The sequence below is a fragment of the Sylvia atricapilla genome, chromosome 6 (assembly GCF_009819655.1).
Source record: "Sylvia atricapilla isolate bSylAtr1 chromosome 6, bSylAtr1.pri, whole genome shotgun sequence".
NCBI lineage: Eukaryota > Metazoa > Chordata > Aves > Passeriformes > Sylviidae > Sylvia > Sylvia atricapilla.
The window spans coordinates 59,611,808-59,639,355 of NC_089145.1; the positions used below are offsets into that span (position 1 = coordinate 59,611,808).

Here is a 27,548-nt window from a genome sequence, read left to right on the forward strand (position 1 = left end):
AGAACAGTTGAAAAATAGGGAATCTCTTTTGCTGTTCATTTCACTGTAGTTATGATGTTCTTTGTTTTTCCTCTCTACCTCCAAATTCTCTGTCAGGAGGACAGTATTACACCTAAACAAAACACCCCAGCAAACAAAAGTAAAGTATCAAGGGAAAGGGCAAGGTTCCAGAAGCAAAAAGAAGATGTGCAGGCCATAGGTAAGTTGAAGTTTACTCATATGACCAGTAGAACCAGTTTTTGCAGGTTTGAGAGCAGGCCATAATTATAGTATTTTTGGGGTTGTACCTTTCAAAGAGAAAATATATTAAGAGTGTACTACCATGCCACTGTTGCCAAGTGCTCCTTTCAGTAGTTAGCATGCTTGTTTCCTGGTTTTATTTTGTTTTTTCCTTGTTAGTTGACTAAACTGGGGAAATGTAGGAAGCTTGTGGTCCAACTGTGTTGATTTCTCTCTGAGATAAATAAAGAGCTAAATAATCTTTTGTAGAAGCTTGGATGGTGAAGTCATGTATAAATTTTACCAGCTGAAGGTATATCAAAACATCAATGTGTGACACAAATCCAGTAGTTTGTCCATTTCTGCATTTTCCTCATACAGGAATCTCAAAATTTCAAAGCAGCTAAATGTATTCTGGTTTCTTTTTGGTTTAAAACAGCACAAATCACTTCAGAGATTTTTAGTTTGGACTGACTGAATTATTTTGGCTTAGTTTTGACCTCTTCCTGATCAATTTAAATTTTATTTTAAATGAAGTAAGGGGACCTATATGCCCTTTGTTTGGGTTTAACTAGATAAACTGGTAAGTCTTCTTTGGACAAAGTCATACAAGGAGATATTCTTCTGGATTGTAACTACTCGTGTCCTTCCTAAGGAAAAGGCTTTCATCTGTGGAAATATTTTAGTGAACTTCTGGTTCCAGCCTCTCATTTCCTTCAGCATAGCATTTTTTAACATGGCAAGGACATTTAGAAGTTACTTAGTCCAACATCTGCTTAAATAACAGCAAAGTTGTCTGACACTGCTTTGGGCCTTTCCTTTATAGGAGATGGGGACAATAGAATTTCATGTGTTCCATTAAATTTGTGTGTCCACATTCTTGCACAGCAAGCATCTGTTTGTTCATGACAGCATAGACCAAGGTAATGGTTGATCAGAGTCTAAGCTGCTTCCTCTCTTGTGTGGACACAAGCTTCTAGAAGACTAGAAGTCACATTTTCACAATGTGAAAAGGTAGCAAAATACCATGTACCTTGAAAAATTAACCTTTTTATATATGCTGAAGACCCTGGGGATCAGCTTTGCTGCATTTGTTGGCCAGGTAGAGACATTGCTGCTGTGTGCAGTAGCTTTTTGCAGAAGGAACCCAGCTCATTTTCAGAATCTTATAGGAAAATATAATAAAAGTCTTTCTTGTTAGTACTATCCATTTGGTAAGAGTAAGGATCTTTTTTCATTTCATTCACTTACGAGTCTAGCTTTTCTGTTTATTCAATTAAAACAGTAAGACCACATTTTATTTGTTAGCCTGTGTATGGGCTGATAGGCACAGAAAGTGGAAATTTGGATCCTGTTGTTCTTCCACATGACTGCAAAGAAATCTGCATTTCTTCAGGCAGTAGCATTTACTGTCATTTAAAGTTCAGCTTAAACTGTGTAACTGAAGTAAAATTTGAGCAAAACATACTGAACTACTACCCAGGTTTCAAATGTATTGACTTCAGTAATTTGGTAATAACTAAATATTTAAAGATCAGTTATTTAAAGGCTTTTACTATCACAGATATTTCACAATTGTGTGCCACAGCTGGTTGTGACATGGTTTATTAACTAGTCATTACTAAATATGTTGCTGTAATTATACATTGGAATCACTTCCCATCTTTATATGTCAATTGGTAGAAACCAATAAACAAGTAATAACCTTCAGTATACTCGTAAAATCAGATATATTTAACTTTATTACCTGTTGACAACCTCATAAAATGTATCTAATACGTATGCTTGAAACTCTGATTCTGTAAGGAACTCCCAAGTGTTTGAATTTCTGGTTGGTGTGGAAACAATTCAGTCTTCATAACAAGTATCTTTTTCATATGGTAATTATTAAAAGATCAGTCTATTTATCAGTTAAAACTAACATTTTACAAAAGGAATAATAACTTAGATTTGTTTTTTTTTTTTTTCCTTTATAGCTTTTGAAAAAGCTAAATTAAAACAAGAGAAGGCAAATGCTATAGAAGCTAGGAAAAGGGAGAAAGAAGATAAGGAGAAGAAGAGAGAAGAATTAAAGAAAATTGTGGAAGAAGAAAGGATGAAAAAGAAAGAAGAGAAAGAGAGACTCAAAATAGAAAAAGAAAAAGTAATGCTTTTGAACTATATGTGTTTCATATTGGAGCAGTATAATGGCTTTCTAGTTTCCTTGTTTCTTAGTTGCTGTCTCAAATTATTTTCCATTTATCATTGTCAGTTCCTAGAAATGCATTTTAAAAGAATAGGCAGTTACAAGATTTGATGATGGGTTGTATTTCTGGTTTACATTCTCTGTAATTTTAGTTTGCCAGAAGTTCATTTTTAATTCGAACTTACTTTAGAAGTAATGTGGTGGGTTTGGGGTTTTTTTTCCAATAATGCATAAAACTATTTAATTTGATGGTTGTCTTCTCTTTGAAGAGTCTGTTCTGCATTAGATAGACAGCATATTCTAATGGTTGTGGATTTATGTGTGGATTCTCTTTGGATGTAAATTGCTAAATAACTTTTTGTCAACTTGAATATGAAAAAATTTTACATTCCACTGTATTTTAGTACAGCCACATTCACGATCTTATTTTCATAAATGCTGTCTAATCTTGGATTTTTTTTCTTCCTCCATTTCCATCAAAACCCCAAAATACCCCCCAACAAAAGCAACAACTAATCCAGTGAAGTGTCACCTTATTTAATTTTTTTGCCAGTATCATTTTATGCAAAAGAAAGATAAATAGATTACTCCATTCTAATTAAATGTGATAATTTACTTTTCAGTGTGATTGAATACTAAGTGGTGCAGTTTTAGAAAACTGCAATAAGGTCAGGTAACAATAATTACATACAATTGTGACTGGTTTCTTTTCAGGAAAGAGAGAAGCTGCGTGAGGAAAAAAGAAAATATGTGGAATACCTGAAACAGTGGAGTAAGCCTAGAGAAGATATGGAGTGTGATGACCTTAAGGTATGATTGAATTTGGAATGGCTGAACATTGTTGTTTGCAGGGTCCCCAGATGGATTAGATTCCTTAATGCAGAGGCAAATCTAGATCTGACTGGAATGCTAGAGGATGTGAGTCACCTGCCTTGTGTAATACATATTTCCCAGTGGCAATGTTAATAGGATCATCTGTGTCTGCATTTTCAACCTCCAGAAAAGCATTACAGGCTGTGCTCAGTCTACAATAGAATATTTTCAAAGTGCTCTATTACTGAGTGCAGGGTATTGAGTATACCTGACCTCTGTGTTAAGTATAGAAAATGAGCTCACTTAGAACAAATGTGACTTACTTAAAATATTTGAGTAATGAAAAAACTAAATTTTTGGCTGCAAAAGTTGGAAAAGACATTGGCTTGTTATGTCCTGTAGCATTCTTTTGATTTAAACTGTAGCAATAAGCTATATATACACTCTGAGATGCTATATGTATCATGTTTAATGAGCATCTTTCGTGATGATACTGGAAACCTGTAGAAAGTAACAAGAATTTGCTTCTCAAAGAACCTCAGTTTCACACAAGAGTGTGTCTGTACATAACAGAAGATTTTCTAGTGTTATATGTTCATGTATGCTGTATTGGGATTCATTTTGGTAGGGGGAAATCATCAAAAACACAAGGATGAGAGACTGAGATACACAGGGAAACAGAACAAGTGCAAGGAGGGCTAAGTGGAAATAAAGGAGAGTGTTAAATGAATTCAAGTGAAAGCACTGATTGGGAGGAATATGAGAGCTGAACACATTTGCAAGGAGAGCTGGATAGCCATTGAAAATGAGTGTGAAAACTCTTAGCTATGTAGAAAGGGCCACTGCTGAAAGGAGAGCCAACTGTGAAAACAGTACTGCTGTATTTCTACTGGAGAGAAAAGGAGGGGTGGAAAAGCAATGTCCTCAGAACAGTGAGATTGCTGCTCTACTCTGCTTACTCTGCTCTGCTGGTGTGGCCACACCTGGAGGACTCTTGAGTTTTTGGGCACTGCAATATAAGAAAGACATTAAGCTATTAGAGAGTGTCCATAGGAGGGGAAAAGGAATGGTAAAGGGGCTGGAGAGGAAGCCATATGAGGAGTAGCTGAGATCACTTGGTCTGTTCAGCCTGGAGGAGGTTGAGGGGACACCTCATCAGAGTCTACAACATCCTTGGGAGAAGAGGAGGGGCAGGCACTGATCCCTTCTCTGTGGTGCCCAGTGACAGGACCTGAGGGAATGGCCTGAAGTGGTGCCAGGGGAGGATTAGACTGGATATTAGAAAAAGCTGCTTCACCCAGAGGGTGGTTGGGCACTGGAACAGGCTTCCAAGGGGAGTGGTCACAACACCAAGCCTGACAGAGTTCAAAAACCATTTGGACAAAGCTGTCCACAGGGTGTGATTCTTTACATGGATGGTCCCATGCATAGCCAGGAGTTGGAATCAAAGATCCTTGTGGTTTCTTCCAACTCCAAATAATCTGTTATTTTGTGAATTGATGAGAATATAAATAAAGATGAGTTTAGGTGGGGACTGCTTTTGAAAAGATTCCCTTCTTAGGAAATATATCAAATACTATATTCTTCTGAAGCATAGTATTTGGCTTTCTTCTTTTTAATGTTTGTGAGCTACCACATTTGTGGAAAGGAGACCTCATTCTGGAAATTGTTCAACTATGTGTGCTAAGAAATAGTAAGTGAAGACAAATCTTGATAATAATTTCAAAATCAAATGGTCTTAGACCCTGTTGTCTGTGATTCAGAGGTGGTGTCTCTGTTAAGTTGTTTTGTCATGTGCTTACATCAGCTCTCTTTAATATATTTTCAGCTATCATAAGAGCTTTACAAATGCCATGATCTTGTATATTTTAGTATTAGTAGGGCTTGTTTTATATGTCAACGTGTTGGGGGTTTGGTTTGCTTGTCTTTGCAAGCAGTTATAAGTAACATTTAAGAGTACCTTTATTTTTGCTTGTCCAGACAGTTCAGGAAACTGGCATTCAGAACTCGTATGAAATAATACAGGTATAAGGGAAAAATCTTGACAGCCAACATTCTTAACTTGTAGTGGGATTAACTTCATGGACTTGAGTAAATGTCTTCCTCAAAAATTTTACATTCAAGTTGCATGCTTTCTGGTTTCCAAAATTAGTACTTTCACAAGTGTTTCCATGATAACTGATGATGTGTCCTGTGGGACTCTTTAGTAAAATGTAGAGAAACTCAACAAATACATTCCTTAGAATGATGGACTCTTTGGTTTTAATCGCTTGTGTACTTTGCACAAACCAAATACTGTATTAAGTGGTCCCATTTGGTTTGCAGGAACTTCCCATTCCAATGCCAGTGAAGACGAGACTTCCTCCTGAGATCTTTGGTGATGCTCTGATGGTTTTGGAGTTTTTACATGCTTTTGGGGAACTTTTTGATCTTCAAGATGAATTTCCTGAAGGAGTGACTTTAGGCAAGTTGTGGTTTATGTGGCAAGGTGCCCCACTTCAGCAGTTTCCCTTCTACCAAACAACCAAACATCTTAAGTGCACACGAGTACCACTACTGGAGAATCTGCTTGGCTTTCATCTGTCAGTGCTAACTCATGCATATCAATCCAGTTTTCAGTTCATGGTCAACTCCAAAGGACTTGTAAAATCAAAATTAATTCACTTTGGTATACAAATTGTTATTCTGCTCATCAAAATACCTACTTGTGCCTTTTTTTTTGGGAATTACATATTAAGAAAACAGTGTTTAGTCAGGACTCTTTCTGATACCATCACTCTAGGAATATATGCAGTAAATAATATATGTAGTTATGGAAACATAATTTAGTTATCATACCTGAAGAAAAAAAAAATGTTTTCATTCTTCAGTACATAATTTTTTTTCCAACTTTGCGGCAAAAGTGACGCTTCTTAAACTTTATTCACAGAGGTTTTAGAGGAAGCTCTTGTAGGAAATGACACTGAAGGCCCACTATGTGAATTGCTGTTTTTCTTCCTGACTGCCATCTTTCAGGCAATGGCCGAAGAGGAAGAGGAAGTGGCCAAAGATCAAATAGCTGATGCTGAGACCAAAGGTCAGATCTTTAATTTTACTGCTGAAAAGCTGAAATTGCACTGGAATTAACTTTAAGCTGCATGATTTATGGCATTCCTTTGTTTAACCTTGTCTTATTATGCATGGATATTGTATGTAAATGGGCTTGTTTTTTCTCTTTAATCTGAAATTAAATCCTTAAACTGGGCATGGACTGCAGGGTCTGGGGGGAATAGAGAAAAAGGAAGCTCATTGTTACTATGATTGTATCCAGCAAAGCATAATGAGCTCTTAACAGCATTGCTTGTGTATCAGAGGTGCAGGAAGCATCTTTACCTTCTGTCTCTTCCTCCAGCACTTTTACATGTTTCTCCTGAGGGTCAGGAAACAAGTAATTTTCTTAAGTCTTCTTAAAGGTATCTGTGCCTATAAAAAAAACTTTACCTAGAATAAAAACTAAAACTCCCCAGCATGACTGTTACGGAGAATTGAATATTCATTGTCCTTCAAGACTTGAAGTTATGCATCCACAGCTCCTGGATACTACCATGTGTGTTCTTTCAGTAAAGACTCTCCCAGTCACTCTGACTTTGGTCTTTGCTCTAAAGCTGATGTTGCCCCCATTTTCAGAGGCATTTAGTGCATACTGACCAATGATCAGAAGGAAGTGCAGGCTTTACTGCAAATTTGTAGTCCTGTGTTTATGGGCCGCCAAATTTGCTGACTAAAGGAGAAGCCTTGACCCATCCTACGAGCCTTTATTTCATTAGAGGTAGGTACATAAGAGAACTCCTTGTTTGAGGTTGAGTGAATTCTGTGGTGCCCCTGCAAGCCAGATGTGTGAGTTACATGAAGGTTCTTTTAATTCCTCCCTTGAAGCTCGTTTATTTTCATGCTTAAGATTTATGTCCAGTCTATAAATTATGTAAAGCTTGGGCACTATCTTCAATAACAGAGGCTATTAAGAGCCAGTAAATAAAGAGCATTTATTTAATGCTCTTGTTCATTAAATAAAGTTACAGATTTGAGACGGTGTTAATAAGTTTAGATTGTATTTTACTTGCTGTTGAATTTAGCAATTAAACTTTATTTGTTAACTACTGAGAGTACTGCCTTGGCAATACAAGCAAGGATTCCATTATCAGGTAATCATAGAATAGTTTGTTAGATTCTACATTATCCATATGGCTGATCATAAAAAACCATAATGTAACTTTCACGTTTTAATTTGACACCATGAGGTTGACAATTGCAAAAGTCTGCCATTTCATTTCTAGTTTAGCAGAGTTATGGGTAAGGCTCTTCATTTTTATGTTTTACTTGCCTCAGAGCTTTAATTTCTTGTCACTCTTGTTTATACATCTTCTTTCCCATAAAGGAATTACATAGTCTTGGCTTTGTAATGCTGGCTAACCAAAATAGCAGCAGTCAGCATGTTTGCTCAGTTAAATTCTATAGAGGCAGAGTTTCTGCAACAGGGAACACCATGGATATGTGGTTTGGGGTGTACAGTGCTTTCTCTGAGTGTGTTATATAGTTAAAGTGAGAGAGGAGGTGCAGAGATCCATTTTGCAGTGTCTGGGTGACAGTTTTCAAACGTTAATCGTTGTATAGGGCTGTTGTGGATTTGCATTTTATGTATTGTTTATATGGTTTGTATTTGTGGTTTTATTTTGACTTGGTGATTTTAACAGCGTAATAATTTGAATTTGAATAAAGTGAAATTGTTGAAACAGCATACAGTGCTGAAAATACTCTGCCAGCCCTCTGGAGAAATACCTGTAAGTGCTGAGGAAACCTTTGTTTAAGAAACAGGAATTTGCTGTTTCTCTCTTTCACTTCCCTGCTTTCCTGGTCAGTTTGCTTACATATGATGATCATTAAGTGCAGGTGCTTGATTTGGTGAAATATGATTTTTTTTAATGGCTTAGTAATTGTGTTTGTGCAGAACAGGCTGTATCTGAGTTACATATAGGAAATAAAAAGTGAATGGTGGTGGCCAGTATCAGAATAGATGATTGGTTTGAGTTATGCTTCCTAAAAACAAAATTATGATAAGAAAAACAGTTCATTTGAGGAAAGGAAATACAGATGTTCTTGCATTGCTACTTGTCTGTGCTTTCAAGCGTGTTCCTGCATTTGTTCTTGCTGCCTTTTATGTTGCCATTGTGCATGTTTTGTGTGTTGCAGTTGCTTTAACAGCTTCTATGGTGTTCCTCCTATATATAGCATGTGGTGCATGTCCTTAGCTCTTAGCTGGATTTTTTTTAGTTGCCTTTAAAGATCTGTAAATTTTTGTATGGATGTTGAATTGAGTTTTGAATACATTGATGCATCTGTAAATATCATCCCTCTTTTTGCTTTGTCTGCAACTCTCAAAGCACAGCTTCCTTTCCTCCCCTCCACAAGTTTTAATTTGCACTAGAATAAAGTGTTTATTTCCTTAAAGATTTAACAGAGGCTTTGGATGAAGATGCAGACCCCACAAAATCTGCACTGTCTGCAGTTGCAACTTTGGCAGCTGCATGGCCCCAGTTACATCAGGGTATGTGTGGGTTTCACTTCTTGTTTTGTTACTGTTGTTATTTTGCTCTGTATTTTAAAGAACAATTTTTATATTTATGTACATTTTAAATGTCTGCATAAAATAACTGTTCATTCTTCTCAACTGTAGGCTGCAATTTGAAAAACTTGGATCTTGATAGCTGCACTCTTTCTGAGATTCTCAGGCTTCACATTCTAGCATCAGGTGCTGATATAACATCAGCCAATGCAAAATACCGTTACCAGAAACGAGGAGGGTTTGATACTACTGATGATGCTTGCATGGAGCTGAGATTAAGTAATCCTGGTCTCTTGAAGAAACTTTCAAGTACCTCAGTATATGATTTGTTGCCAGGTAATAAAAGACAATACATGTTAGAGATTATTAGATTGCTCGTTAAGTGTTCGATTTTGCAACTGCTTCAGACCAATAATGGTGACAATTTACTGCATCATGGAATAATTGAGTTTGGAAAGGATCTCTGGGGATCATATGTAGCATATGTGTCCCACCACATCAGAGATTGCAGAGCTAGGCAGGCTCATTACTTCTGAGCAGCTTTTCTTTCTTCCCCTTTTAAAAATGTCAGTGTTACTTGCATAAGGGGATCTCTCTGGGAGAAGCACTAGAGTGTTTGATTCAGCCCTTGCTTTTTTCCCCCCTCCAGTTTGTATTTGCATCTTTTATTCATTATTTGGAAGTGGAGAAAATTTTCTGCCTACTGTTCCTGTATCTCTGTTTTGAAGATAATACTGCATTTTACTACTTCTTTTGGTGGTAAAAGTTAAAAAATTAAAAAGAAAGGCTCTGAGCAAAGCAGGTAAACTTTCAGGAAATGTCTCTGCAAATGCACTTAACGCACTATAAATGTTTGCTCACTTGTTCTTAAGTGAGAACAAATCCAGTTTGGAGCCTGTAAGAGTTAGGCTTGTGCTAAATCACATAGTGAAATATAAACATCGGTCCAAATTTTATTAGGAGAAAAGATGAAGATCCTTCACGCTCTGTGTGGGAAACTCCTGACTCTGGTGTCCACTCGAGATTTCATTGAGGACTCTGTTGATGTGCTACGACAAGCAAAACAGGAATTCCGGGAATTAAAGGCAGAACAGCATCGCAAAGAACGAGAGGCAGCAGCAGCAAGGTACAGCTAGGATGTGGAAAACTAAATTTTGGTGCTGCAAATGAGGTTAATCCCTCAGTTGCAGAAGGAATATGAGAAACAGTAGTAATGTCTGTTCTGTGCTGATTTCCTGAGACAGTAGACAGGAGTGAAACTTAGTTGTGCTAAATGTTGTGTTTTCCCATGTTGCTGCTATTTTTGGATGATGTTTTAGTATAAAAAAGATGTGGACAGACCAGATAGTAGAATAATTGCAACTGGTTTTCTATATCCTTCTTACTAATAGGATACGTAAGAAAAGAGAAGAAAGGTTAAAAGAACAAGAGTTGAAAATGAAAGAGAAACAAGAAAAGCTGAAGGAAGAGGAGCAAAGAATTCCTGCTGTAGAAATATCTGTTGGGTATGATACATAGTATTTGCTGTGATGTATATTATATAGCACTTTTCAGCTTTGTGGCCAGACCTCACATGTAGTTTCATTGACTTGATCATATACAAAGGTATATTTTAAGTATATTGTCCTTAATGTTCATTTCATTTTTCTTCATAGTGGTGTAGAATTGGTAAAAAAGTTACCTTGTAAAAAGTGCCTGTGTTTCTGTAGTGTATTAATCATATTTGCTGGATGAGGTAAAAATGTATAGCAAGCATTTTAAAGAATGGTATATACATTTTTGGAAGGAAACTTTCCTTAAACATGAAAAAAATTTACAGCAATAGAACTACACTAAGATCATATAATCAGATCGTTTTGTCTCCAAAAATGATCTGATTATAATAATAATATGCTTCAAATGAATGTGTGAGTACCAAAGGGCAGGTTTTAGTCCTTAGTATAGAACTTCACATTTACAGTTCAATGGGTTTCTTTTGGGTTTCAATATAATCTATGATTTACAGGTTATTTTTAAGAGCATTATAGGTATTTCACTAGTTAAGTACTCGAGAGATAAAAGTACTGTTCGTGTCAAAGGTGCCATATTTTATTTTTTATCATTCAGCTGATATTGCCTGGTTGGTTAGTTAGTAACCTTTTGTTTATTTTACTGTGTCAGGGAGGAGGAACGGGAAGACCTGGATACTAGTACAGAGAGCAAGGAGATGGAGCGTAAAGAGCAAGACATGGACACAGTCACAGAGGATGAGGAAGAGCTGGGACCAAACAAAAAACGACGGAGAGGTAATGCAGTAATCAATTTTTTGTGTACCTGTGAACCTGCATGCATGCACCTGGCCAGCTCTTGTGTTTTATAGTAGAAGTATCAACCTTTGCTGTAATTTTCTTTTAAGGAAAAAAACCACACTCAAACATGATCATAATGGGCTGTTAAGTACATTGAGCCAGCCTGGTGTAGTTCCTATGGTCAGCCGTATGTTCTTTCACACTTCTGTTTCTTCTTGTCTTCCATATGTGCTGTGTGGATTCCTCTTTTGTCTAAAAAAATCTTGGTTATGGTGTTGTCTACAAACCCATTACAAATACTTGCCCTTACAGAGAGAGTTGTAGGAGTTTCATCTAATAGGAGATAGTGTGGGTTTGATTTTTTTTTTAATTTTTTTTTTGAGTAAACTGCAAAACCAACTGATATTTCAAAAGAAAACATTAGATCAAGCATTTGGGTGTAGTTTGCCTTTGTTAACGAAGCAGCATGCTTCTTATACAAGAATAAAACCAGACTGATGCCTAGATTTAATTTCCTCAGCAGTGTGCTAGTAGGAGCTGCAGTGCAGTAAATGGTGCAGCCTGCTGTTCCTAACTGATCATAGATGTCACCACAGGAGGATGAATTGTTGATGGCTTTGGGCTGCTGGCTCATCTGTGTCTCTGCTGGGAAGACTTTGTGCTGGTGTCTGTGCCAGTGAAAGTCCTGAATGATTGTGGACTTAAGTTGCAAACTTGTACACCTAACAGTACCTGGGATGGAAATTCTGAATCATTCAGTAATACAGATTTATATGTCTGTTACAGCTTTGTCATGGCAAAGCAATGAGGTCCTAAACAGAATCTCACATTTCTCAAATACCCATGTTTGAGACATTGTGATTGTTGGCAAACAAGTGTTATTATTTCATTCCTACAACCAGGGAACTGAAGGTCACTCTAGAAACATGTAGAACTTGAGTGATGACAGCACCTTTCAGGTTGCATGCATCAGTTATGAGACATACTGGTCTAGATGACTACCAGGACTTAATACTTTGGTAAACTAAAGATGTGAACTGAAATGTTTTCAGCTGGTACAAATGGAGTGGGGGAAAAATAATATATAAGTAAATACATTTAAAAATTAAAGTGATCAAGTAAGATACTTGAGTTTGCCATAAAAACTGCTGTGTAGGGATTCTGGTCTTTCTTGAGACCTTTGGGGGTTTAAGATCATAATTTTGAGTATGATAAATAAAGTCAGAATCATAGTTTGTACTCAGTAGTGAAATTGCTAGAATTTTACTTCATCTTTATAAAATGTTTCTGTAATAAGTTATTGCCTTCTTAAAATTTTAGTTCTTTTTGTATGATGTTGTAGATGATAGTGTCAGTAAATGAGATTTATTCTAGTTTCTGCAAAGTGAATGTGTATTTGAAGTGGCTACCCATTCTTCAAGGGAATGGAGGTTTAATCACTTGAGTTTTTCTTTAATAAAAACAGTATTGTCTCTTGACTGAACTGATGGTCTTTGACAGTGTAAGTTTGGATAACCAGAAAGGGACAAAACTAAAACCTGCCCTTTACTTGTGTTTTTGGTTTAAAAAAAAATGTAAATTAATTGCTATCATACTTCTTCTTTTAACTTTAGGAAGGAGAGGGCAAAATGGATATAAAGAATTTACAAGACAAGGAGAGACCACTTGTGAAAAGAGCGAACCTCTTACTGCTGAAGATGAAGAAGCTTTAAAACAGGAACAACAAAAGAAAGAGAAGGAACTGTTAGAAAAGATTCAGAATGCAACAGCCTGCACAAATATCACCCCGTTGGGTCGTGACCGTCTGTACCGCCGCTACTGGATTTTCCCTTCTGTTCCTGGATTGTTTGTAGAGGAGGACTATTCTGGTCTCACAGAAGACATGTTGTTGCCTCGAACCTCTTCTTTTCAGACCAGTGGACAGTCTTGCACAAATGAACCTCAGGTATTCAGTAAAACTGGAGAGTCTTTGAAATCCTCTGAATCTACCTCCAATATTGACCAAGATTCACACACCAGTGTTGTCGTAGAGGTGCCAAGGCCAGTATACAAACCAAACCGTTGGTGCTTTTACAGTTCTCGGGAACAACTGGACCAACTTCTAGAGGCTCTCAATTCCCGAGGACATAGGGAGAGTGCCTTAAAAGAAACTCTTTTACAAGAGAAAAGTAGAATATATGAACAGCTAAACAGCTTTCCTGTGGAGAAATTCCGTATTCCAGGTAAATGAAGGTTTCTTGGTCTTAATTTGCTTCTACAGATGAAACTTCTGTATAATATTATAGAAACCTCTAGTTCTAATGGAACTGTAATTTCTAAGATCTAAGAATTATTCTTAAGCATTTTTTTTTACTTGATGGAAAACACGTTTGTTTTTTTTCCTTCCTGCCTTTTTTTTTCCTCTTCCTGCTTGACAGACCTTTGTGGTATTTTCTGGTGTTTCATACTAAAAAAAAAAAAAAGCAGTAATTTTTCTGTAATCTTACTTCTTAGTAAACTGGGATTGGCTTTTAAACAGACAACTTTAGGAAGTAATTTTAGCTTTGGAAAAAGATTAACTGAGGAATAAAAGTTACTACGTGCTAAAAAGCCATGTAGCTGTGTTGGTTGTTACATGGATTAACACCAGTGCAATGGCATTTTGTGGCATTACTCTTTTCTGGGATATTTTCCCTTTTCTGCCTTTGGCAGACACTCAGTTCAGAAGGAAACAGCAGGACAGCAGATGTTTTTATGAGTTTTTGAATATAGGAGTGTACTGAAAACCATTGTAGACCTAGGATTTAGGGATTTTTCCTTTTGCTTTTAGCCAAGTATTTTGCCATTTATTGGCAAGGCATTGGCCCCAATCACTGGTAAAATTCTGCACAGACAGGCTTACAGCTGGCTTGCTTATGTGGTCTTGGTGGGTAGACAGTGTTACCAAAGTGATAGTCCTTAGAGTAATGTTTAAGAAATTGCATTTTGTTTCTAAGTGTGACAAATTACCTTGAGGATATGAGATTATCTGTACTGGGGCAAGGGAAAATTATTCACAACAGACACAAATTCTGTTTTCCTGGAGTGCATATGCTAGGACATGCTGTGAGCACATCAGATACTGCTAAATTTATAACTCATCTAGTATTTCTTTTGGTGGAAACTACCACAGGACAGAGTTTTTGCATAGTAATTAAGCTTTATTTTGAGGCATTATTTCCTTTTCATTTTTTTTTTGGTGAGAAAATCTCCACCTTCTGATATGTTTGAGTTTGTATATGTGAATCCTTATTTTCTTAACTGCCACACCTTTTTCTGTATTTGTGTGTTGCTTTCTTCTCTGAGGCAACTTGATGTCCACAGTCCCAAATTCTTCTTCTTCTCTTTAAATTTTAGAACTGTAGAATAGTATTGATTTTTTCATTAAAAAAAAAAAAAAGAGGCAGCTTTGAACTTCACTTTAATAGAGATTAAGAAGATTCAAATGCAGTAGTCCAATACCAATGGTGCCACACCACTGTGTGATAAGCAGGGATAAATAGCAATGTGTAGATGCACTTGGTTGGGAGCTTTTCTGCTGTGGACTCCAGATGCTGCCCTATTGCCTTCACTCAAATCACTTGCAGGACAAGAGGGATTCTCCTGCACTGGAGGCTGGGTTTTTGCCTTTCCCAGTTCCTGCTCAAAAGAGATTGGAAATAAAATTGATATGTGCTATTACTTGCTTTTATTGGAGTATCCACTAACTTTTGCATGTCAATTATTTGAAAAGCAATTGCTGCTTTTCTAGTTCTGCTCAAGGAAAAATACTGGATTTCTTCTTTGCTTTTAAACCAAAAAGGACTTTTCTCGCATCCAGGCATTAGAGTTGGTAGTCTACAATTTGAGGGTATTTGCAGGATTACTTTTAGTTACAGGGAATTGTTTCAGCAATTGAGAGCACCTTAGAAATTCATCTTATGCTTTCTTAGCAACAGCTTTATGTATTATATTTATTAAATCCCTCTTAAATTGCTGCATGTACCTTCTTATCACTGCACTCCAAGGTTTTAATGTAAATCCTGTAAACAAAAATGTTCACCACCTATGCAGATTTGCAAGCACTAATTTAGGATTTGGGCAGACTTTCAGCTCTTTCCTGTGGCCTTTGAGTTTTTGCATGAACTTTTTTCTCTTGGGAGTAGGTTTTTACTTGACAGCTCATTATCATCAGCTCTCACCTTGTTTTCATAAATTATCATGTTGTCTTGCTCTTTTTTTCCTGCTTTAATTACAGGACACAGTCACTCTTGTCTGTGCCTGTATCATCTTATCTTTTTGCATTGTTTTAAGGTTAGGTTTTTAGAGGAGATTTTATCTTGTCTTTTCTGTTGGGTTTTATGATTTTCAGTTGCACATGCTTATTTTAAGGGTTTCAGTGATAAAAGATACATGCAGGAAAGACAGTTGAAGAGTTCTCTTGTAAAGCAAAACCAATCAAGTACTAGAAATGTGAGTTTTTCTCTTTTTTTCCTCCTTGCACTTAGAGCAAGGTTGGTGTTACTTATCTACTACTTAAAAAATAATTTTAAAAGAACTACTTTTAACTACTTTAAGAACTACTTTAAGTAGTAAAAGAACTACTTTAGCATGGATTTCTGTCATGTGTTGTAATGAGTGGATGCCAATCATCTCTTGGCCATCTATTGGTCATCATTACCCTGCTTGCTTGAATCAGATACCTTAGTTGGCACAGATGTTGGTTGGCAGCTAGCTACAAGAAGGGAATTTTGAACCACGTACTCAGCTTGTTCTGTCTTGTACTGTTGCTCCCTCTGCCAACAGCTGCTTTAAAGGAACAAGATCTACTAAAACCAAATGACTTGCTGTTCTTGCAGAAAAACCTCAAAGTGACGTCAGACCTCCTGTAGGACGGGGAAGGATGCAGAATGTCCATGATGGATCTCACCTATCTGCAGAGAAGCAGCTTGAATTGAGACTTAGGGACTTTCTTTTGGACATTGAAGACAGGATCTACCAAGGAACATTGGGGGCTATTAAGGTATTTGTAAATGGTAGAATGTAGGAACATAGTGGTGCCATCAAGTCTGTAACTTAAATGAGAACTCTTGCATGCAGTGGTTTTACTAAAAGCATAATTAAATTAAATGGAGGCAGTAATGGGTGCTAAAAGTTTTGTATCCTTTGATTCTTTGGAAACCTCAAATTTGTATGTTTGCTTCAGGTTACAGACAGACAGTCTTGGAGAGCAGCCTTAGAACATGGGCGATATGAGTTTCTGAATGATGAAAACAAAGAAAATGGTATTATTAAAACTGTGAATGAAGAATCTGAAGAAATGGAAACTGATGATCAAGATAAATTTATTGTGAAAGACAGGTAAGAGGTATAGTTTTAATAATGGTTCTTCTGAGTTTTATAGCAGTGCTACGGTTTTGTTTGGCTGAGGGCTTTTTGACCTTCAGATTGTTTTTATCCTCAAATTCTTCTACACGGTGATTTTAAGGCTGTAAATCTTAAAATGCGAGATTTTACTTCAGTTTATAGTCTCTAAATGATGGCTGTCCTATTACCATATAAGACTAAGGCACCAAATTTTACCTCTTTCAGTATTCTGATACTACTCTACTCAAAGAAAACATTAATTATCAAAGAAGGAACATGTGGATTCATTTTGAAGTAATTTTAAATGCAGGGGAAAATTAAACTGGCAATTGATGCTTTGTTTTCCAGAAGAACCTCCTCCCCAAAAAGAACCCCAAACCAAAAAAATCCTCACACAAAAAAACCTCCAAGACGACACAAAACCAAAAACCACCAAACAAAACAACAAAACCAAAACACTTCAATTTCTGAAAAGACTAGGAGTGTTGAAAAGGAAAAATGGTAATAGTAACAAATCTCTGGTTGAACTGGCCAGTGTACCTCCTGAGTCACAGTAGGAACCACCAGGGCAACAGGCCATGGTCTAGATTAACTTCAAGCATAGCAGCAAAATGGAAATGTGATCTTACAACTTTAGGAATGATAATACTTCTGTGGAGCAACCTGCAACATAGTAAAAGGAAGAAAACCTCAAATCCTACAGCGTTGTAGCTGTAAAGTGTTTTGTTTAGTTTTTAAACATTTGAGACAGATGTGGCTCTCTGGATAGCAGTTCTTGTTGTAAATCAAACTTCAGAAAGCACAGAAATGGTGGAGATTTCAAAATTCTTAATTCTCAGAAGTTCCATACTTCTCAAAATATGCTCTACCTTAATATAATTAATGCATATCAAATTGTATGTCTTGATAGGGGATGAATTTTGAAATACTTCAGGAGAAAGGATTCATTTGAGACAGTCATGGTACTAACATACTGTTTGGCTTATGTATTTTGTGATGCTTTCTGTTAGAAAAGCTGTATTTCTGAGTGGACTAATGAATGCTGTGTTGGATGTTAGGAATTTAAAGTTCTTCAAGTTTTTTCTCTTTTTATTTCTATTCTCATTCATCACTGTGAATTAGAATTTTCCTGTAAGACTATCCCTTGAATCAGAATTCTCTAGTTTCATGCCAAATGGATGGGCTCATCCTATGTTTAATCATATGATTTACAGACATTTGGTTCCTGAAAACCAGAATATAGAAGTATTCCACCGTTTTAACTAAGAAGCTGAAATTTATCTGTTTCCACTTAACATTAGGTACTTGTTCAATTGCTGACTCTCAGTTCAACTGCAGAACTTTGTAGTTTAATTTTATTTCCATTTGGTACTGACTCTATCAGGGTTTCTGAATAAAGTCTGCTCTGATACAGTCTTGCATATTAAATCAGACTCTAGGATTCTGAAATCATGTGACAGATTGCTTTTGATGTGGGGCTTTTTATCCACCTCAGAGCAAGTGACATCTCATTAAGAGCTTGGAGTTTGACTAGTGAAATGTAAATAACTACACAGCTTCCTTTCTGTTTGCTTTCAGGCTCTCAAAATGTGTGTGACTGCAAAATATAATGAACAGCTTTTAAGTGTGAAAAAAGAACAGGGACAACCAAAAGCATTGCTTATTCACCAGAATAAAGCAGAATCTAGACAGTCTTAATTAGTTAATTTTTTATAAATCCCAAGTAGAAATGGAATTTAATTTTCAGTAGTGTGAGCTGCTCTCCTTACTTAATGTTTGTGGTTCAGAAAGATTAACTACAATTTGAGATTATTACTTAGTCTCTCAGTCTTGTTTTATTGGAAAATACCTTTTTGGTGGTTGGTTTGTTTGTTTGTGGGGTTTGTTTGGTTGGTATTAGGGGATTTTCAGGGTTTTTTTATTGTTTGGGAGGCTTTTTAACCATCCTTACATAAAAGTTAGTATTTTATTAATATCCTCCAAGGTGAGAATGTACAAGTTAACAATTCTTGATTTACATTTAAAATTCACTTTTTATTTTTTTATTTTCTCTCCAAAAAATCTTTTGAACTGTAGGGATCTGTCTAGTTGAACTTCTACAGGTGGACATGTTCTACAAAGCTACACTTCACCACTGGAAGTGTTTTCACTGAAGAACTATTGGGACTATATTCTTCACAGAAATCAGTCATAAACTAGCTAATGGATGTCACATCAGATTTCCTGGAAATCTTAATTGTTTTGAAATTTGTCATCCACGTTTCTTGGAATTTATATAGCTGTTACTTAAAGATGATTTATCTAAATTAACTAGGCTAGCTGAGCAAATGTAAGAACTAGGATGGCTGATCACACCTGTGTAGTATCTGTTCGTGTCTGTAATTCATGCATCTACATGAAGTTAAAATAAGAAGCTTCTGTAGATACATATATTGCAAGTATCTCTGGTGTTCAGTTCAGAGACTTCAAAGATAATTTAATACATCTCTCTTCTAGACTCGTTGGGTTAAAAACAGAAGCTCCAAGTGCTGCATCAACCAGCACAAGTACCCCTCAGCCAGTCAGTAACGTGGTTCACCACTTGGCATCTGCACTGCTTCAGATAGAGCAAGGAATTGAGCGCAGGTTTCTCAAAGCACCTCTTGGTAAGTCTCTGAATGGAAACTGTATCTCTAGGCTTGTGTAAAATTTTGTAACTAACAAACCAAACACATCCACCCCAACACTGCAGTAAGACCCTGATCCCAAACCCACTTGCTTGTTTGGCAAGACTGGATGCTTTAGAAAGATATGTTAGGGAAAAGAACAAAAAGTTAGCTCACGCACACACGTGTGTGTGTATATATATATGTATATGTAAAATATATTAATAAGTAGATTTTATTCTCAAATACATACTTATTTAATAGATTATTTCAGTGACCTTGTTTATCTGGTGCTACAGTTATACTCATGCATTGGGAGGCAAATTGTTCCCTTAGCCAGAAATGATCAAGCTTTCTGGGGGAATACTATGATTCACAATTACTGTTGAGGCCAGTGTATCATTCAGTTCTAGGTTATAAAAATGTTTGCTTCTTTTCATACCGTTTCAGTGAAAGCAATATAGGCCTAGTTCACCTTGTTCAGCAATGACAAAATACTTACAGTAAAGTATAAGAAAGATTTACATTGCAAACATTAAGATTCTCAGGTTCTGCTTTTGTGCTGTAAAACTTGGAAATAAAAGGTTAAAAGAAAAAGGTTTAAAGAAAAATTTAAATCAAAGCAGGATTATACCTTGACTTTGACACATATTCCTTATTCGGCTTCCTCTGATGAGGTTCCAGATGTGAGAGAGAGAGGATCCAAAGTACATAAAGTCAGTTTGTTTTCCTGTGATTCCTCAGGTCTGGATTCCTTAGGATCCTTTTGCAATTCAGAAGTGGATTCTTCTTTTATCTTGGAGAAATGTGTTTCTGAGTCTTGGTTGCTCCTGCCTGGAGCCTGCTGTCTGGGTATCAGTTGCCACTGAAGATGGCTTTGAGCTAGATTTGTGCCAGGGACTGACATGTGGCCATGGCTTCCCTTCCACAAGCTTTTGATATCGGTGTGATGACCTCTGGAAGAGGGAAGTGCAGCAAATGATTGAGATGAAAGGGGAGAGCACAGGAATAGTTGAAACCGCAGCTGTTTAAAAGCTTTACTTGGCTGAGTGTTTGGTCAGCTCAAATATGTCTGCACCTTCCAAGCCAGGCATGATACAGCTTATTTCCTGCTATATGACTGGATTGCAACCTGTTCAAGAGTTAATTGACAATACTTCTAGCATTTGTCCTACCTTTCATATACAAGTTGTAAATACATTGTGCATTATATGCTTCCATTTCCATATGGAGTCTGAGAGTATTTTGCTGACCAGCTCCTTGCTGACAGTTTTAATTTGCTATTCCCCTAAGGGGAAAAACATGGTTATTAGCTGGCTATGGCCATTGATCCTGCATCCTGAGTTAGAGGGAAAAGACTTAAAAGAAAAAAAATGCCCCAGAAGTATTTGGAGAGAAATTTTTAGTAGTCCTCTGTCTTCTTTTTGGTGGTTTCAACTCTGCTAAATTGTTATGTTGGTTCATGGTTTTGCCTTACCTTTGAAATGATGGTGGATTGGTGTGGTTTGTTTTTTTTTTTTTTTTTTTTAGAAATTCTCTTCTCTTAGGTGTTTTATACTGAGTCACAAAAGGAGCATATAAGGAAATTTTGCATGTCTTAAATCTCTGATGTTTGTTTACTGTAATGTGCCTGTGCATCTCTTCTGCTGTGAAAAATGCTACAGCTCTGAGATTCCAGTAATGTATAGAATAACCTACATCGCTGAGGAGCAGGAAGGATCCCAGGTGTCCTCTGCTCTGGCTTACTGCCCTAACCATTAATCGACAGTGTCAGGTTCCCTCTTGCTTTTTGGTGCCAAATGTCTCATGTTTTCAGTTGCGTAATGGGCCTCTTTTAGCAGGAGGTGAATCTGAATGAAGGCAAGATTGCATTTGTATAACAGACATAGAAAAGTTCTCTACTCAGCTTGACAAGGAAGCGTTTGTAGTGCTGCTAAACCTTTTAATGAAAAGTGGACACTTGTTTTTCGGGACTCCTGTGTGTTCAAAGCTGTGATGCGTTTTTTCCCTGACCCCTCTAGAGTGTGACCATCAGTATTGTAATGATAGAAATTAGCTCTAAGTTTGTAACCACCAGGGTTTAGTTTGAGGAGGTTTTGGCCTTGTTTAACTGGTCTTATATAGATTACTGTGTCTGCACTCATTCTTTTTTTTTTTTTTTTTTTTTTTTTCCTAACAGTAGGGGTGTTTTTTTAATAGTTGTTCCAGTTATGTAAGGGAACCCCCCCCCAGACAAAGTGTCTGGCGTACCTATTTCTCATGTTAAATATGATAATCCAAATTTTTCTGGCTGATTGAGTTACCATTTAAGTAGAAATATTGGAAGTCAAGCAAGTGCTAGGAGTTCTGTTTTGGTAGCAGTACAGGGGAACACTTGTGGTAAAAAGACTACCCCTGCACTTCTTCTTTTTTAACCACACAGAAAATGCTCAGTCTTTGTCATTATTTCAGTTCTTTCTTTTGCTGCAAAGTTTCTTTGCCCTCTCTATCCCTCCCTTTACTCTGCTCTGTTCCTGTTAGGGAATGGAGCCATACATAACAACTTTTAGTTTTCATTTAGGGCTGCTAGTCCTAAAAGCCAGCACGCTGAAACTCCCTGCAGTCACTGGCAGGTTTATGCTGGTGGCCTCCAGGGTGCAGAGCAGACAAAGGGACCCAGCACAGCAGTAAAAGGACCAGCTGCTCCTCTCAGCTCTGTTTTTGTTTGAGGCTCTATCAGGCTGCCAGGAGCCTTGCTGGTGATTCTGATAGGTTTAGAGTTGAGGTGCATACCAAATGTTCAAGTGGAAGAGCAAGAAAAGACTGACAGAGAAGATAGCGATGTGAAAGGAGATCTGGAAACCCCAGAAATGGCCCCTTCAGCCTCACAGAGCTGCTAGATGCCCACTAATCTTCTGTTGTCTGGTGATTAAATGTAACACGATTTAAATTGTATGCATTTCTTAATTATGAACTGTATTTTTGAAATCCGTTCGTTAAATATGACTGTGAAAATTTGGTTTTTCTTCCTTCACTGCAGCCCAAGGTAAAAGGGGAGACATGGAAAGGAGGGGGTGCAGCTGCAGTACCGTGTTTTCTTGCAAAAATTCCAGAGCTAAGATGTAAAAAAGACTTTTTTAAATAGTTGTTTGAAGGAAACTCTGAAGTGCTGCTTCTCAGAAAAAAATAGTTTGAGAAGGAAGAAATACAAGCAGTTTTTGTTATGAATTCTGCTTCTTTTTTGATATAAATTTACTTTTCCTGGAATTTCAAAATGCTGTACAGTGCAGTGATAAGTTTCATCATTCCTTTTACGGAGATGTGAAAGTTGAGGTATAAAATGAAGTAATTTGGTTGTCCTGGAGTTCAGTGAGGCATCCACAAAAAAAGTTTGCCTTCTGCACTAGTTCATGATTCCAGTCATTTAAGCTTCCTTCAGATTTCCATGCAGAAGGTTGGGCTCTAATTTGTGGCAGCACCTTTGAGACTGTGGAGGGAACCATTTGCCTACTTTATAACTTGCGCCAGGTACTTCTTGCATGACAAAAAAAAAAAAAAAACAACCAAACCCAACCTTTTTCTTGCTTGTCTTTATTCCATTCCTTTCTTTTTAGATTTTATCTCTGTTTCCTGTACTCCTAAAGCTGCTTCCTTTCCTAATTGTCCTCATAGCAGTATCCTGGGATATGATTAGTATATACACATACTTTGTTCTTATGTTTTCATTATTTCCCTGCAGAGTTTCATGAGCAGAGGCAGCAAAGGTGGAAATGGGCTTTTTTATAATAAAGAATTTTTGTTTACTCTTCAGAGAAGACAGTCAAAGAAGGTGCCTTGTAATTGGAGCAGATGAGGTTGACCATGGCTCCTCCTTCTTGGGAGGTTGATTTAATCATTTTAATATTTGAGAACACTCCTGCACAAAAATATCCAAAATACTTGTATCAAGTATTGTTTCAAGTTTGTTTCAATATTGTTTCAAGTGAACTAATGATGACTAATTCTCTTGGTCCTTGAGTACTGTGCCCATAACCTGGCTACATTTTTTCAGCTGTGAGGTGGTTTGTGGTAGCACAGAGCAAACAAATTGTTTGCTGAGAGAGAAACCTGTGGTTAGTATCTGCTCTTGTGGCCATTTGCACCAGAGATGGACAGAAAGGTAAGGCAGGATAGATTCAGAACTTTTAGTTCAAGCATTCTGTTGGCAGTGGGAGTCAAAGTAAAAACTGGCATGTGTAATTCCTCCATGCACAGCACTCCCTTACCCTTCACTGTGTGCACATATTGAGAACCACTGTTCAAGTCACGTTTTTAAGACTACACAAATACAGAATATAAAAATTAATAAAAAAATAATCTGCCATGCTTCAAAAAGGTATTTGAAATAACTCTATGAATTTAATGTTAGGTAATGCAGAAGATGAAAGGCACCACTGGGGGTATAAAAGGAGGAAGAGAGTGAAAGACAAGACTAGTCAGAGAGATGGTAAATTTTAAATGTTACTTGTATTGCTAAGAATTAGAAAGCATTGAATATTTTATCAGGTTTTCTTTTTTTATTGTTTTTTACTTAATTTTGCCGCCAGTTCCTTACATTGAAGGTATTGAAGCCAAAGGTTTAAACATATAACAAATACAGCTGAAATATTTAAAATGAAGAAAAAGGTTTCTGCAACCAGAAATAAAGAACTGTTTGGGTTTTTTTTTTTTATCACTTTGGGACCAAAATCTGCCTGTTCACATAATCCTGGGTTTTTTTCCCTACTTTCTTTTAATGTCCTCATTTTTTTCTGAAACTTCACAGCTTCTGCAACTGCATATCCTTTCTAGAAACACTAAAGTGGAAAAGCCTTCCCTGCACTCAATTAGCTATTGATAGATGAGTGCATAGATCTGTCAAATGACTTCATTTGCATTGTAGCAAGGCTTGGAGGACTTAGCTGACAGAAGGGTATCCCACTGCGCAGTGTAGAGCTGCTCAGACACAAAGGAGGAGGCCATTTCTCCCTCCAAGTTAACAATATAAATGAGAAAGATGATGGATGGGGGAAAAAAGGTATTATTCCTATTTTGCCAGTTGGGATCTCAAACAAGTGTTTGGCTTGTTTCAGAAGCAGTTTATGCTGAAGCAGGTTGTGGTCAGTAATTTTCATCTCTACTTGCTCTGCAAATTTGCAGTTGCAATATATTTGTCGTGTGATGAACTATATTGCTGAGCCAATCCAGACTGAAAATAACCTCCAGATAAAAGTAATAACACTCAAGCTGTCATTATTAGCCAAAGAAATTCTTTGCAGACTAAATATATGCTTAAGATAAAGTGTCTTTAAGAGTAAGAGTTACAGTACAAACTGATTTAAGTGATTTTAATTTTCTTACTAAATTAAAAAAAAAAAAAATACATGGAGATATACTGTAGTGCTATGGACTGCAGTGTCCACTGTCTTCAGAATTCTGAACTTAACACAGAAAGGCTAAGGACTAAGTAATAGGAAATGTTAGGAAATACACGTTTGCAGTTCAGATTTGGCTGTATTTTATTTATGAAGCTGTGTTGCCTGTTTATCCTCTGCCTTCTCCCATCACTTCTCTTGTGCTGCTTGCTGCTAATGCAAATGTATGCAAGATTAGACAAATCCTGGCAGTCAGCTGATGAAAAGGCAGAAGGGCCTTGGCAGAGAGCAATTAGTCTCGTTTTTGTTCTTTCATTTTATTTGTTATTGGATATTTTATCTTCCTATTCCTGAGAGAGAGTCATTTGGCAGACAGGTGCATCACAGACCATTCGTGTGCCCACTGTCAGAAGTGCAGCAGACAGGGTGGCATTATATACTGGAGTGCATCATTAATCAGCTGAGATCACACAGTAGTAGCTGGACTATCACTTTTAGAAGGGAAGTCTGCAGATATTTCCATAAGCAAAAACACTGTTGTATTGTCTTGTCCTATCCTCAAAGCCTTTTACTTTAAAATGCAAGAAATAAGTTTCAGCTTCAGTAAAAAAATTAGCTTTCTGCTCAGCAGCAGCAGTGAAGAGTATCATTTATACCTTCTGTTTTCTCTCAGGTTCTCAAACAGCCTGTTTGCTTCTCTAGTTCCCAGCTGCCCATTCCCATTCAGTACTGTTCCCCTTGCTATTCACTGTGTATGGTTGTACGGCTGCCTCCATGGCCTGAATTGCCATTTCAAACCAAAACTATTTGAAAATAACATCTAATTTCTCACCCCTATTTATTTTTAACTTAATTAGGAACTCAGATGTTCCTTGGTTTGGCACGTGATATGCACCACAGGTTCCTCCTGTGTGCTACATTGCGTAAAAGCTATAAAGGGAGCAGTTATATTTCACCCAGCTCAGTCTTCTGACCTGTTCAGCCACACAGAGGTGCAGGTCTTGTGAAGGCAGAGTGCAGGAATGAAGGCAGTGAGGCATGGGCAGAGGGCTGCAAGGCTCTGGTAGACTGTATTGGAGCAAGTGTGGGTGATAAGTGCTCTTCAAACTGTTCTTTGCCAGTAAAGTTTCAAGTACTTTCTTTAAACGTTTTGGGATTTCCAAGTGTAAATACAAAGGAAGATAAATTGGACACATAATTATTTTTTCATAGGCTTAAGTAATGTATTATACTTCATAAATTGAATCAAATTAGGTTTCCAGGTTGATACCTGGGTTTTCTGTTTTATTAATGACCTATGTATCTGCAAGTTCTAAGTTGAATGGGTATTGAGGAGTAAAATCGTAAAGCTCTGGCATCTTGGAAACTATGGAGAAAATACTCCAGTACTGAAGAGATAAGACAAAGGTTGAAAGATTATCCCAGTTTGCTACTTGCTGTCTGTTTGACAGTAAGAGTATTACCTCATATTCTAGAATAACCTGGATAGTTGAAAAAGAAGTTTGATAATTCTATGGGGGTTTGTCATTTTTCTTATGTTTTTAAATCCCCTTCTTCAATGGAAGATGCCAGTGATGGTGGACGGTCCTATAAAACAGTTCTGGATCGCTGGAGAGAGTCCCTTCTTTCTTCTACCAGCTTGTCCCAAGTCTTCCTCCATCTGTCTACACTGGATCGAAGTGTCATCTGGTCCAAGTCCATCCTCAATGCTCGCTGCAAAGTGTGTCGGAAGAAAGGCGATGCCGAAAGCATGGTGCTGTGTGACGGCTGCGACCGCGGGTACCACACTTACTGCATCAGGCCCAAGCTGAAGGTATCTCAGGGGAAATAAGTGCTTCCTTTCCACTTTCAACAGTTCTTAGAGTGTAATTACATATGGCTAATGCTTTTTCTTTTTATTGCCCTTCTGTTTCTAGGTCATTCCTGAAGGAGATTGGTTTTGCCCGGAGTGCCGACCGAAGCAGCGCTCCAGGCGCCTCTCCTCCAGGCAGAGACCCTCTGTGGAAAGTGATGAGGAGACTGCTGAACAGCTAGAAGGGGAAGAAGAGGCAAACTATGATGAGATGGGACAAAGTGATGAGGAGCATTATGAAGAAGAGCAAGATGAGGAGGATGAATCTCAAGAGGAAGAAGAGATAAGGTAAATTGACCTGTTGAAATACCGCCTTGATCATTATGTGGAGTAATTGTTCACATTAAGCATGTATCTTGAAACTAGTTTGAAAAAGATGTTTTAGAAAAATGGCAGCTTGTTATGAACTTGGCTCTTAGCAAAAGATTCAATACTGCCAAAAGCTTGGGCCACTGGACTTGGGTTCACTTTTCAGGATAAAAATTGCAGCTTGGCATGTATGAGTGACAGAAGGCCATCAGAGCTGCAGTTCTGTACAGCAGTTTGAATGTAAAGTGGAGAGAGTTTCAAACATTAAAGGTTTTCTGGAAAAACCTGGAGTTATTTTTGTCCAGTTTTGAATTTTGGAGGACAAGGTACATACAGTAAGTATTAGAACATTAGGGAAAACAATCCGTGAGGCCATGTGACATTGGGAAGGCTTGAGGACTAATGCAGTAGCTGTTTAAAAAAGGCCAACAAACTAACCATACAACCCTTACCCCCTGAAAAAGCCCCCAAAACTGTAACAACACCAAAACAAACAAAACCCAGACAAACAAACAACCTGAGAAAACCTCCTTGAAAAACAACCGACCAAAAGCGCCACACGAATTAAATAACACAGTGTGATAATTTCAGTAAAAATTTGATTTGATACACATGCCAACAACATAAAAATTGAAGGAAACTTTTCTGATCTCAAGAGTATTTTTGTTCTCTTTTTGGTACAGTCTTTTGAATTGACTAAAGCAAGGTTATTTGAAGCTCTGACAGTTGAGACTCAGTAGTTGGAGAGAATGTGCATGTCCTGGGGAAATAAATTTATCTCTGGGGTCTTCTCCCTTCCCTGCAAAGGAAGGGGAGTCTTAAGTATTAGTTATAAACCCTGACCAGAGCATAACTCTTACATGTAGCACTTCACCAACTGCATTTTATTTATATGACTGATA

The 27,548-nt window shown here is 37.3% G+C and overlaps 1 protein-coding gene across 2 annotated transcripts in view; it reads left to right on the top strand.

The window, feature by feature from the left end:
- The window catches only part of BAZ1A (bromodomain adjacent to zinc finger domain 1A), a 64,886-nt gene that overhangs the window by 31,598 nt on the left and 5,740 nt on the right, over positions 1 to 27,548 (top strand). Inside the window, exons 8-23 of one of the 2 annotated variants that reach the window (XM_066322121.1) lie at positions 97 to 199; positions 2,196 to 2,362; positions 3,119 to 3,214; positions 5,543 to 5,681; positions 6,147 to 6,293; positions 8,703 to 8,798; positions 8,928 to 9,152; positions 9,777 to 9,942; positions 10,208 to 10,321; positions 10,977 to 11,101; positions 12,718 to 13,326; positions 15,961 to 16,124; positions 16,308 to 16,462; positions 18,965 to 19,113; positions 26,051 to 26,298; positions 26,402 to 26,625. In XM_066322121.1, coding sequence (XP_066178218.1) covers positions 97 to 199; positions 2,196 to 2,362; positions 3,119 to 3,214; positions 5,543 to 5,681; positions 6,147 to 6,293; positions 8,703 to 8,798; positions 8,928 to 9,152; positions 9,777 to 9,942; positions 10,208 to 10,321; positions 10,977 to 11,101; positions 12,718 to 13,326; positions 15,961 to 16,124; positions 16,308 to 16,462; positions 18,965 to 19,113; positions 26,051 to 26,298; positions 26,402 to 26,625 — 2,927 coding nt within the window. The remainder of the gene's footprint in view (positions 1 to 96; positions 200 to 2,195; positions 2,363 to 3,118; positions 3,215 to 5,542; positions 5,682 to 6,146; positions 6,294 to 8,702; positions 8,799 to 8,927; positions 9,153 to 9,776; positions 9,943 to 10,207; positions 10,322 to 10,976; positions 11,102 to 12,717; positions 13,327 to 15,960; positions 16,125 to 16,307; positions 16,463 to 18,964; positions 19,114 to 26,050; positions 26,299 to 26,401; positions 26,626 to 27,548) is intronic. The other variant, XM_066322122.1, reaches the window with a different exon arrangement.